The 13,972-nt window shown below is 39.0% G+C and overlaps 1 protein-coding gene across 1 annotated transcript in view; it reads left to right on the forward strand.

The window, feature by feature from the left end:
* The window catches only part of GNAT3 (G protein subunit alpha transducin 3), a 33,312-nt gene that overhangs the window by 18,691 nt on the left and 649 nt on the right, over window positions 1-13,972 (forward strand). Inside the window, exons 4-7 of the mRNA XM_006117150.3 lie at window positions 6,320-6,477; window positions 8,682-8,810; window positions 10,866-10,995; window positions 11,215-11,368. Of these exons, the coding sequence (XP_006117212.1) occupies window positions 6,320-6,477; window positions 8,682-8,810; window positions 10,866-10,995; window positions 11,215-11,368 (571 nt within the window). The remainder of the gene's footprint in view (window positions 1-6,319; window positions 6,478-8,681; window positions 8,811-10,865; window positions 10,996-11,214; window positions 11,369-13,972) is intronic.

The following is a 13,972-nucleotide window of genomic DNA, read 5'->3' on the forward strand; positions in this document are numbered from 1 at the left end:
ATACTTTATACCAAAAGGAAAACTTAAAAAAAAATCTGGTTACATTTTAAAGACTAACAAACATATAGATCAGGCATGTCAAAATTGAAGCCCACTGAGGGCCACAAATGAAAACTGATAGCTTTCAGGGACACCAAAGAAAATGTACTTCCATTGGAAAGTTGTTATTATGTATTGTTATAGATTATGTTTTAGTAAATTTTATAATATTTTTATAATTATAATATAATTAATATATTTTATAATCTAATATTATAGATTATGTTTTAGGTATATTTTATAAGGGTTTTCAGGTCTTTTTTAATACAGTACAATAATTTGATGTGTAAAATTGTTATTTACTCATAAAATAATTTTTAATTTAAATATAAATTTAAGGTACGTTTAAATTTTGTATATGATACATAACTTGTTTTGTTGAAATAAAAACAAGTATAGACCATGGTCAATCAAATAGAACAGGCTTCTGTACAAATTTCAGATACTTTGTAAGTTTGAGATTTTGCATAAACGTATAATTATTTGTGCAATTGCAAAAATTTGACATATATTCGATATAAAACTAATATACATTTTGTGATTTTATTTGGAAATAAATAAATAAATAAATAAATAAATAAAAACCAAAACAGTAACAAAATATCCCCCTCCACTGCCCCAGAGCCAGGCACTCCCATATCCCCGTTCTAATCCAATTCCCCTCTGTTCCCCCAGAGAACCCCCCCTCTAACCCAATGCCTCCTCCCTCCCCAAGACCCAGGCACTCCCAGCCCCTCCCCCCCATACCTAATGCCTGGGTCCCAGAGCCAGTGTCACTGCCACCACACGTTTCTTCCTCAGGTGCTGGCGAGGTGTGAGCACAGCAGCCAGCTGTGAGCAGGCACCTCATATTCGTCTTTCCTAGGAATTGAGGGACCGGCCCTAGCCTGATATGCTGGAGTTGAGAGGCACAGAAAGGGGGTAAAAATTGTACCTGGATCTGTACTTTGTCTTAAGTGTACACATAGACTTAGAGCTCTTTAAAGATTAAGCTGTCACTTGGTACCATTATTTCTATTTTCTATCTTTATTTTCTTTGTAACCATTTTTAAGATCTATATTTGCTAGCAGTTAAGAAATAGAGCAATAGCCATTGTAACCATATGATTTATAAACTTCTTTAATAAACCTGTAACTGTTTAAGCTTTAACCTGACTCCTTCAGTTGCTGTAACAGAACCAAGCACAATTTAAAAGAACTCCAGCCGGTCACAGGGAGCAGACGCAGGCAGAGTTGGGCATTTGGATCGTGTCACCTCCAGGGGACAGATCCGTAGGGGCATCCGTCAGCCTTCTCAAGGCTGCCCGCTGCGATGGGACCTTGGTCCTAGCAGCTAAAGACACGGGTGTAATAAGCTCTCTCTGCAAACTTTGGGGCATCTGTCAGCCTGTTGGCTGCCCGCCGCGAAGGGACCCCGGTCCTAAAAGTCAAAGATATGGACGTAAAACTTCTCGGGGCACCCGTTGGCCTCCCCTAAGCCCGCCCGCTGCGACAGGACCTCGTGTCCTAGTAGTTGAAGACTCGAGTGTATAACACACACACACACACACACACTGCTCTGGCCATCGGCTGACAAGCAGTCTGCTCAAGGCAAAGTTGGCCTTGAATCTTGATATCTATGGCTTCAATTGTATGTCTTATGTGAAATTTGGAAGATCAGCTCAAAGAGACCTCTCTCCTTTACTTAAATATAGAATGGCATGGCAGCCAGAAGGAAAAAGTCCTCATGGCAAACAGAAAGCCACTCTTGCAGGGTATCTTCAGCCTTAGGCTACTTATTGCTTCAAGTGCCTTCAAGAGAGCGAGTGTGTGTGTTGTGTGTTAGTTTTATTTAAAAGTTTTTTGGCGTGTTAGTTTAACAGGTAAGTTAATCTCTTACACTGATAACTCTTGTGTAGTTTTTTGCTGTGCGATTATGTGAAAAACAATTAGGTTAAGTAGGTAAGTAAATGGGCAGTTAAGAAACACTACAGATTGCTTATAATGCATTTATTAGGTATCTCGTTAGTCTTTAAAGGGCCATATAACTTTTTTTCTTTTTGTTTTACCAAGATTCGACTAACATAGCTACCTCTCTATTACAATACATTTGATATGCTCAAAATCTTTTTTTACTTTTATTCATTAAAGCAATGTGTTACTCGTTTGCTATAACAGTGGTTTTAAATGCTTGAATGAAATATAGTGATGAAATTCATATTTAGGTTGTATAACATTAACGTCTCATGTTTTATAAAACTTATATATTTAAGAATTTGACTTTTTTTATGTAAAACACATGAACCTAATAAGAACGGGATATGAACAAATTAAAGAGATTTTTTTTAACAGAATGTAAACCACAAAACTATATAATTTATATATCTGTAGTTAGTAAAATAAGTAATTCATTAAACAATAAATATCCTAAGAGGTGGATTATTTACAGTGGGGTAGTGAGAAAGGTGTAGGGAAGGGGGATGGGAAGTGGTCCCTGGGTGCCACACTAGTGAGATGCCTGTATAGTCCCTCTACACTCCCTCTGTCATCCCCCTGCTCACCTGCTCCTCCTCTGCCTGCCACCACCGGCTGGAGCTACCTCCTCCCTGTCTTTCTGCCCCCAGCCCGACTCCCTCCACCTCTGCCAAAGTATTAGTGTGTGCGGGACCTAGCCCCAAACTGGAGGGGGTCAGGTAAGACTCGGTACAAGCTCCCCCCACTCCTCCCAGGGTCGCGCTCAGCTATACACCAGTATTGGGGCCCCACCATATGGCAGGAGGGGGCACCAATTTTGTCTTCGCCCCCGGGCGCATAACACCCTCGCTATGCCTCTGTGGACTAGTGCTTTATTTTGAAATTTGGCACTGTGTAGACAGCACCAAATTTTGAAATAAGCTATTTCGAGGTATGGGTGGTGTGTAAATGCACCCGGAGTCCTAAATGTTATTCTGAGATCAGAAGGTGGCATTGCTTGGCTATAGACTGGCAGCAGCCAAATGGTCATCCATGCTTAACTTGGCAGATCAGTACTTTTAGACACCTGGAATAAAGCTATACAATTTGGCCATGGACATTTGATGCCACAGATCTTTGCTGTCAAACACATTGTTGTTGCTATATAATTCACATCCTGTTACAAATTTCTCAAAGGTTTAATCATAGCCAGAATTTCTATTGGCTTTTTTCATTATGGAATGAGCTGCTTATTGAATGTTACTCTTGCATTCAATATAGATATTCTCCAAAGATTTATTTTATATTGAATTGAAACCATTTATGTGAAATTAACTTCTTATTCCAAAAGGCAGCATTTTATGATAATGGCATATGGCATATTGGCCTAAAAATTATAAACAAACACTTAGCAGTTTGAAGAAAATGAAGAATGATGAAATGTAGAAAAATATAAATTCTGCTAGTTTATAACACAATGAGCCTGTTCCAGAGCTCACTGGCATTAATAATAAAATGGTTCTCTAGAATCAGAGCTGGACCCTGCAGATACAATGTTTTATTCATAACGAGAGATGTGAAATGTTTCTGATGAAGCCTCAAACCATTTGAGTTTCATTATGAATGTGAAATGGAGATCATGTTTGTTCCAAAGTCCATCAATTCATATCCCTCCTTGGTGAGCCTGGACTAAATTATGCTTTCTATTGCACCATTCATAGTTTTTGGAAAAGAAACAATTTCCATATGAGGAGAGGTTTAAAAGACTGGGACTTTTCAGCTTGGAAAAGAGATGACTAAGGGGGGATATGTTAGAACAGTATAAACTCATGACCGGTGTGGAAAAAGTAAATAAGGCTGTGTTATTTAGTCCTGCTAATAACACAAAAACTAAAGGTCATTAAAAACAAAGGAAATTAATAGGTAGCAGGTTTAAATAAACAAAAGGAAGTATTTTTCCACACAGTGCAGTCAATGACTATGTCTAGACTATGGGGTTTTTCCAAGATACCTCTTGTATTCCAAAGAAACTCCACCACGTCCAGGGAACGCATCTGCTCTTCCGCTTTTTTTTGCAGAAGAGCAGACTCACTCTTTCAGAAGCACTGTTTTCCTCCTCCCACGAGGAAGAAGTACTCTTCTGAAAGACGGTTTTTTTTCCAAAATTTGGCCCAGTGTAGATGGGACAAATTTCAGAAAAGACTCTTCCAAAAAAATATGGGAAAAAGTACACAAATTGCAAAGCGTAATTTGCATACCTTTTTCCGATAAAGCCCCATAGTGTAGACATAGCCAATGTATGGAACTTGTTGCCAGAGGAAAGGGTTCAAAAGAGAATTAGAACTAATAGAAGACAGGTCCATCATTGGCTAGTAGTCAGGATGTGCAGGGATGAAAAGCCATGTTCGGAAGTGTTCCCTGCCTCTGTTTGCCAGAAGCTGGGAATGGGCACTGCAGGATGGATCACCTGATTACTTGTATTGTTCATTTCCTCTGAAGCACCTGGTATCAACCACTGTTGGGTGAAAGGATACTAGGTTAGATGGACTGTTGGCCAGATCCTGTATGGCTTTCTTATAGCCTTATGTTCTTACCCTTTCTTGGAGTTTCAACCTGAGACTTGGAAATACTCATAGATTTCAACAGGGCTTTGCTTTTAGTTGCAAGTTTTGGCCAAACTCAAACCTATGAAGACTGAAGCAAGAAAAAAATGTTTGCACAAATTTGTGTGGGTAAAACTACTGAGCTTCAGAGACCTCTCACGGCTACTGTAACCGGTGCTCCAAGCCGTTTAAAAATCACTAATGTCTAGAGGAGCAGCATGCTTTGGGCAGCACACTCTGGGCAGCGCTGAGGGCCTATGGTTATACATAGCCTTTGTACTTGTCTGCTGCATGGAGATGAAGACACAAAACCATGGGTAAGGAAGAGAAATAGGGGAGTGGCTAAACAGTAAAAAATGGATAAAACAATTTCACCAAAATCTTTCAATATTTGGAAACTCTTTCTGTTATGCAGAGTTCAAGATTAAACATTTTTTAAAACCACAAAATATTTTTATCAAAATGTTTTGGATTTTCACTAATTGAAATTTTATTTTCTCCCTCTCCTTCCCTTCTCCTCCTGTGTTCACCACTGAACATAATAAAATAAATGGGGTTTTAAAATTCTGTTTCTTATTTTTTCATTATAACTTGTCAAAAATTAGTCCAACTTTTGGAAAAGTTCTAGTGTCAAAATTCCAATGTTTGAATTTTGCCTGTCTGTAACTTTCACAAGACTTAATGCAATTTTGAAAAATTACAGAGAGGAGAAAAGAAAAAGGAAAAGTGGGAACCAAAAACTAGTCTTTTTAGTGAATTCAATGTCAAAACAGGAAAATGGGGCATAAAGAGAATAAAAACATAAATCAGAAGTTTAAACAAACTCTTTTTGAAAATGGAAACAAAAAAAAATTGAAATTGAATGAAATAAAAATGTCTTTCATTTCTAAATTTCTCATTTGAAAAATTGAAATTTAGAATTAAAAAATGACATTTCCTGTGGGGGAAAACAATTTTTGACGAATCCATCATTTTTGGTTGAAAATTGTAATGCAGCTATGCTGCTACCTGGTTACAGTCATTTCAGGTGTGTAACTATATTACTTGGTTTGGTGAGAAATTATTCTGATAATTTTCTATAGTTATCCATTCTAGCAAAGTGTATAAATTGATCCTAATATGATCACACTCTTTATTTAAACTCTGAGTCTAAGCTATTAGCTATTGAAACGTTTTCCATACAGACATTGCCTGTAGTTTTTTAAAATTAATTACAATAGGACACACACAACTAGAAAGTATATCTAAACTGTTCATCTTTGCTATTTCAATTACAGTCTTCTACCCTAAAGTCGAGATCAGAAAGGAAATGCATTAGCTAGATTCACTTAGTAGTTTTGGGGCAGGAGTTTGAGAGGGCTGTAGTGCCTTAAAGCAGCAAAACCTATGTAATTTTTTCAGCTACATTAAAAATATCCTTAAGAAATATTTAAGTCTTCAATCTCACTAACACTTTCGCTTAGAAGACATGACTCCTACACTACATAATAAAAATCTTTCTTGTCATGTGGATCTGCTGTGAATAGTTCTAATAGGATGAAATTGACCTATAGTACAGAAAGCCACAGGAAGTCTCTCAACCATGTAAGTCCTGATTTGGACCTGCACCAGAAGATGGTGTGATAGCCTGGAAGGTCATGAAGGTGTGTGCCCCCCAGAACTCTGTGATTTGTTATAAGTACACTTTAGAAAGAGATCAAGGACCTCAATATGTTTGAATTATACTTATTGTAATTTCTCTTTAGGAGGATGAAAGTCAACTGTACACTATGGCAAATACTACAGAGGATGGCACCATGACTCCTGAATTGGCTGAAATCATAAAACGACTGTGGCAAGACCCAGGGATCCGGACCTGCTGTGAAAGGGCAGCAGAATATCAGCTCAACGACTCAGCAGTTTAGTAAGTGACAAGAATTATAGCTTCAGAGCATCTAGATAGTATAATATTGTGCTCTCAAGAAAGACCTAAAATTAGATGATCTTTCCCAGAGCTTTAAAAGATTGTGTAAAGCAGTATAGCTCCACTGACTTCTATGAAGATACTCCACTTTATGCCTCCTGAGGATCTGGCTCAAAAAGTTTCATTGATGAATCTTTGAACCTTTCTGTTGGGTGAGTGCAGTAAGTTTGTACACTCTCTTTCTTTGTGGTGTTTTTATTGTTTGTTATTTTTCTTAAACTTCTCAAGCTCTGGGGAGTGTCTCTACTATTAGGGAGTTATAATTTAGAAATTCCTTGTCCAAATCAGTTCAAATTTGGCTGAAATTATTTACCTTGGAATCAGACATAATTTATCTAGATTTAATGTCAGTATAAGGTACAAAATTAGGATTATAATAAAAATGCAGTTGCTGCCGTAATCATGGAATGAGTAAGACTAGCAGTTAATACTTCCTGCATGTTCAGGCACTTCACTGTTTTTGGTTTAAAAAGATCCAAAGTGTGTGTATATTGACTAGCATCTACTTTACTACTTCAGTATCTACTGAAGACTGCTGTGGCTGCTGACTTGCATAGAACTGACCACTGGCTAGAATAACTGATAGCCCAGATGCTCGGAGAATGGGAATTTAGGCTTAATACATAATAGTTAGACTGAAATTTTAAAATACTAATTTGGCCATTGTCTGCTGAACATATACATCAGGCTGACATTGAAATGCTGAGAAGAGCGGAATTACACCTTCCTTCTTCTGATCCGGCTTTTCAGTTTACAGTGTGAAAATCCTATTTCAAAACATATATTTACTAATCTGCAAGGTCAGAAAAATCCCAGCACTTGCACTTTTTAAATGTGCAGTTCTGTTAATATTGCCAGATTAGAATGGTGAGCTGTGGAGTTTGCTTGGAGTTGAACTGTATGTATCCCTCACTGAGCAGACCTTGTGTGAGAAATGAAAAAAAGTACAAAGCCTAACAAACATCAGAGAGACTTCCACCTGGGCTACATTCCCGGTTTGCCTTTGCTTAAACAAATCACTGTCAAAGTGCCAGCTCAGAGAAAGCCTAGGGGTCTGAAGATGTTGACGACATTGTTGAGACACATATCAAAACTAATGTATTTTACCTTTACATTGTGTTCCCTGTTTGGATATCAGTTGTAAGAGTCAATGTATTTATAAGCCAAAAACAATCTTGCCTTCCTTTTTTGTTGCTAGCTCACAACTCTCTTTATGTTAGCTTCTAAGCTCTGAATGAAAAGAATCTTTACATGTTAGGGAGTTGGGTTACTGATGAGCCCTTTCTCAACCTTTTCTTGAAGTTAAAAGTGACAAGAGAAAGGTGGGTTTAAGGACAATCCAGGCATTTAAGATTCAGGAGATCTGATTAAATCCCTGACTGAGCCACAGACTTCCTGTGTGATTTCAGGAAAGGCAGTTAAACCTACATGCCTCAGTTTACCCACTCTGTAAAATGGGGATATTTGAGGATATAAAAAAAATGGGGCTCCCAACTTGGGTTAAGGTTCCCCCTAGCACTACTATAATATAAATTTTAATTAACAATAGTAATTTATAATAAAGAGCACACACACATTCCTGGACCTTCAACTTGTGAATTCATGCATGTGCAGGGAAATGAACCTTAGCTGTGAATTCTTCTGAAGCATTATGTTGTCTCATTATGGCATTATTCCATTTAGAAGCTGAAAGATATTATACGAACAACCTGGCAGCATTGTCTGATGCTCAGTTTCCTGGCAGATCTGCCTCTATCAGGGATTTTGTCTCAATGGCAATTTCTACTTGATTGAACTGATTTTAGTAGACAAACTACCTTTCTTACCTGTTCTTCTATAAAGCAATCTTGAAGAATATTAAAGAGATTAAAGATTAAATCTGTCCTGAATCTGAAGTTTTCCAGTAAACATTGAATTCATGGGGCTAAATTCTTGTGGGTATCCCATAGATCCCCACTGATATCTATGAGATTCCACTATGTATGTGAGAGTAGAATTACTTCAGTGGAGTTTCTCTCAATTTACCGGTGTGCAAGAGAGAAAGAGAAGTAAATACAGGTCCATTTATACTGGGAAAAACACTTTATTGGTATCAGAAATCCCTTTTGATTAATGGATTATTAATCTCTCTTCAATTTCTTTAGCTATCTCAATGATCTGTCCAGGCTGACAGCTCCTGGATATATTCCTAATGAACAAGATATTTTGCGCTCACGAGTGAAAACAAGTGGAATTATTGAGACTCAGTTTTCCTTCAAGGATTTGAACTTCAGGTATAAAACCGTCTGAAACTTCTTCCTGGATTTGTCACATTTGAAGCTCTTTGTATAAAGTTGAGAGAATAATTACAAAAGGCTGATTCCTCTGGATGCTATATATATAAAAAGTCTGGGATATTAATAACTCAGGTGTGACATTTCTGAAACTTCTCTTAGGGTATATCTACACTACCCCGCTAGTTCGAACTAGTGGGGTAATGTAGGCAAACCGCACTTGCAAATGAAACCCGGGATTTGAATTTCCCGGGCTTCATTTGCATAAGCCGGCCGGCGCCATTTTTAAATGCCGGCTTGTTCGAACCCCGTGCCTTGCGGCTACATGCGGCACGGGCTAGATAGTGGAACGAGGCGTACAGATAGTTCGGAATGGCTTGCTAGTTCGAACTATCTAGCCCGTGCCGCATGTAGCCGCAAGGCACGGGGTTCGAACAAGCCGGCATTTAAAAATGGCGCCGGCCGGCTTATGCAAATGAAGCCCGGGAAATTCAAATCCCGGGCTTCATTTGCAAGTGCGGTTTGCCTACATTACCCCGCTAGTTCGAACTAGGGTGGTAGTGTAGACATACCCTTACTTATTTGATAGTTCATAGATGAAACAAGGCAAATACTGGGCTGTAAACTTATCTCATTTAAGTTCATAGTGAAATGACTTGCACGTGTCAAAGAATCAGGTTCTTTGTGACTTTGTGATTTTTGACTTCAGTGCCATTTGCCTATCTAAATGACTTTAGCAGCATGCAAACATTCTACCAGTACTGATTTGCATCAACTTTCTTTCTTTCTTTTTTCCCATAAGAAGAACTACACTTGCATTGATATTGAAAATTATTAGTGTGGGTCAAAAATTGGAATTTCTGTCCAGTGGGAAATTCTGTCCCCTGCTGAACTACCTCCCACCATTGTCTTGAAATTCTCATGATGCACTGTGACTGTTCAACTAGGTGAGGGGGGTGGGGGAACTGGAGGTGTAGTCCAGCCAAGGAGCCCAGCACATAAGGAATAGTAGGGGCATGAGTCACCTCAACTACAACTCTGGTGATTAATTCAAACAAAAGCAGATTAATGTGCACAGGCCACAACAAAATGTTTCAATTTGACAAACTAATATGTTTACATTTGAGTTGTCCCCACTTGGATTTTCTCTATTATGAATTTTTTTTAAATCAGCAAATTCAAAATTGTTCTATAGAAAATTTGATTTTGAATCAACTGAACATTTCATTGTAAAAACATAACCAACTGTTGTAGTTATGTCTGCTTCCAACTAAAGTCTTTTCCATAAAGACTAAAGAGTAAAGCAACCCCCAACCAACTGATCTGTACTTCCAACTATACAATTTTTGAAAGGATTCATATTAAAAATATACAAGTACCTATACAGCTGGGTGACCAAAGGTTCTTGAGTGATTAAGTACCTGTTAAAAAGTAGATATTTTACTCTTAATTCAGTTAAGCATTTTGATTCTGAGCGTAGCAATATCTAAACACCTTTAAAAATCAGAGCCTTAATTGTTACTGCTAAGTCAGCCTGGCTTTTCCTGGTCCCTATGTTTCCTATTGATCAGTTTGCCCATTTTCTACATGCAAAAGAATTAAACAAACAAAATGCTAATGGATCTGTGTTGCTTGCTTTCTCCCTGCCTGTTTCTGTTACAAAGAGACCCTTCCCCATTCATTTCAATGGGAAATTTAAGGTGCACTCCTGCACTGAGCTCTGGATAGATGGATTCCTTCACCCATGTGATGTAACAGAAGCCCTAGTGATGTAACAGAAGCTCTGCATGAATGCATGGTGCCAGCCACATACAGTTCCTTGCAGAATTAGGGCTTTAGTTTGTACTGGATCCCCAATACATATTTGGAAGAAAAATGCCAATGTGCTTGGCTTCCATGAGGAGAAACAAGAATTCATGCCCACCCATGGCTTGAGCCAGCTGGGGATTTCAATATCCATCCATCCATCTAGTAACTTTATGTACTTTAGAAGTGTGAGTGTGTCTTCAGTACCTATTGACATACATGAGATGTATATTATTCTTTTCTGCCCAGAATGTTTGATGTGGGTGGACAACGATCAGAGAGAAAGAAGTGGATTCACTGCTTTGAAGGAGTTACTTGCATCATATTTTGTGCTGCACTCAGTGCGTATGACATGGTCCTGGTGGAAGATGAAGAAGTGGTGAGTCAGAAGTTGGGGGGGGGGGGACTTGTGAGTTGGGAAGATTTAATGTCTTCCCTGATAGCACATTAGACTCCTCCCCTTTCCTTTTCCTAATACCCTTATTTGAATGGCTAACACACTGTAGTGGTATAATGCTAGAAGAGCACAGCAAAATAAAAGCACCATGAGGCAATGGACTCTATCAGATTCTAATGGGTACTGTTTGCATTTTAACAGAACAGAATGCATGAAAGCCTTCAGCTCTTCAATAGTATCTGTAACCACAAATACTTTGCTACCACCTCCATTGTGCTGTTTCTAAATAAAAAGGATCTCTTCCAAGAAAAACTAACAAAGGTTCATCTCAGCGTCTGCTTTCCAGAATACAATGGTAAGTTATAGGTTTTAAGAGGAAAAATACATTAAAATAGTCAGCATTGGCAAAGCTGCCGAGAGCTGTCAGTAGACTATTAGGACAAAGGGCCACTGTTTAATTTTCATTCTGTGTAAATGCTCTATGGATACATATCAAACCAAATGCAGACCAACAAAAGTGGGTTCAGTGCTACTGAAATTGATGGAGTTTCACCACAGCCATATCCACACTACAGATAAGATCAAAGCAGCTGCAGTCAATCTTTCAGGGTTCAAATTAGCAGGTCTAGTGAAGACATGCTAATTCAAACTGACAGAGGTGCTCCCATCAATGCCAGTAGTGCTGCTTCCACGAGGAGTAAGGGACATGCTCCCTTCAACTTCCCACAATGTGAATGACGTCGAAATTCGAGTTAAGATACTTTGACTTAAGCTGCGCAATTAACATAGCTGTAGTTGCATATCTTAATTCAAATTTATCCCCTAGTGTAGACCCAACCCTATTTATACTGGGCCTGAATTTGGCCCAATCTGTCTTCATTACATAAAGATATACTGTAAAATGTGTGAATGCTAGTTCTTCTTGGAGGTCATAATTTCTATGGATATAGAAGAAAGCTGTCATTATATGCTGGTACAGTAGAAGATGTAAAGTCATGTTGCAATGCACCAGTAGAAAAAACGTACCGTGCTCCAGACTGTTATCCTAATGTGTACATGAAGGCCCACATTTTCAAAAGTGACTACTAGTTGTGAGTGCCCAACTTGGGATACCTTTCACAGGGTCTGATTTTCAGAAGATGCATTCTCAGTACTTTTTGAAAATCAGGCGTCTTAAAAGTGTCTTCGGTTGACCAGCCAAAATTGCTAATCAATTTTGAAAAATGAAGCCAAACATTTAAACAATAGGGTCAGACTTAATGGAGTGATGCTGATACTGGATTAGGATGTAGTCTTGCATAAACTTGACTGAGGCTCAGCACATGTCCGGGCAACAGCTGGCCAAAAGATTTCTCCACCACATCCCTAGAATCTCCTTCTAAGATCCTTCTTTCTGTTAGAGAAGCTGTCAGCCGACGGTCAGGGCAGTGTGCGTGTGTATGTTTCCGAGAAAAGGTTTAACGTCCGTGCCTTTACTGCTAGGACCGGGGTCCCATCGCAGAGGGTGGCCAGCAGGCCAACAGACGCCCCGTTATATAGGAAGAGCTTATTACATCTTAGATTTCAGCTGCTAGAATTTCATAATTCCTTCGCAGCGGGCAGCCTTGAGGAAAGACTGAAAGATGCCCCAGTGGATCCTGTCACCTGGGAGTGACACAGATCCAAACACCCAAGCTCTTCCTATAACTGTCCCTTTAGACCGGCTGAAGTTCTTTTAAATTGTGCTTGGTTCTGTTACAGCAACTGAAGGAGTCAGGTTAAAACTTAAACAGTTACAGGTTTATTAAAGAAGCTTATAAATCATATGGTTGCAATGGTTATTGTTCTATTTCATAACTATTAGCAAAATATAGGTCTTAAAAATGGTTACAAAGAAGATAAAGATAGAAAAATAGAAATAATGGTACCAAGTAACAGCTTACTCTTGCTATGTGTACACTTAAGACAGAGGACCACATCCAGGTACCATTTTTACCCCCTTCTGTGCCTCTCGACTCCAGCATGTCAGGCCAGGGCCGGTCCCTCAATTCCTAGGAAAGACGAAAATACGAGGTGGGCGTCCCCATAGAACCTCGGGAGGTCAAACACCTAACCCGACCAGCAGGTAGAGGGTAGAATGACACTCAAAGTGAGTGTATGCTGGGCCCATCTTTTATAATCATGGGGTCACGTATTTCTCTTTCTTATCTGTAATGCCAATTGATGCTGGTCTGTCTGCTGTGAGACCAGTTCTTACAAGGGAGTTGTGAACTTAATTTACACTTGTAAGAGAGATTTGAGATGATTAAATTTTGAAGTACTGGACATTGTTTTCTCAGTGGGAAATTCCTCTTCCTGGGACTGTGTGTTCGAATCAACATAGGTGCCAGCCGCAGCCTGGAGGCCAGCTTATTGACTTAGCTGCTCTCTATCCACATATCTGTGTTTCAGCTCTCAGGATCAGATGAGCCAGCATAGACTATGCTGATTTTATTGCTCCTTCTCTTTCCTGTATGCTTTAGAGAGGCAAATAAGATGGATGTGATGGAGGCGGGCTGTCTGGCCACAGAAGCACAAAAAGAATTCAAGAAAATTACATAAAGAAAAAATATTGCATTCTAAGAACTATTTGACTTTCTTGCTTTTTTCTTGATCTTTTTCCTCTTTCTTCTTCGTGCCTGCTTTCCTGTCAGCCTTTTTGTTTCTATGCTCACTCTTGTCTTCCTTTCCATTTCTGACCTGCTGTTTTTTATCTTGTCTTGGTTCTCTCCTTACTGTTCTCCTCCCTTTGACAAGTCTCCCAACACTTTTGCCAGCAGAAAACTGGCACCATGTTCCAAACTGTTTCAAAGGGGTCTAGTAATTTTGAGAGCCCAACCCGAGACCTCTATCAAAAGCCCTAATTTTCAGAGGATAAGTTCTCAGCATTTTCTGAAAATCAGGCCACTTTAAGGTGCCTTAAGTTGATCCTCCAAATTTG

The sequence above is a fragment of the Pelodiscus sinensis genome, chromosome 1 (genome assembly GCF_049634645.1).
Source record: "Pelodiscus sinensis isolate JC-2024 chromosome 1, ASM4963464v1, whole genome shotgun sequence".
In the NCBI taxonomy this organism is placed as follows: Eukaryota; Metazoa; Chordata; order Testudines; family Trionychidae; genus Pelodiscus; species Pelodiscus sinensis.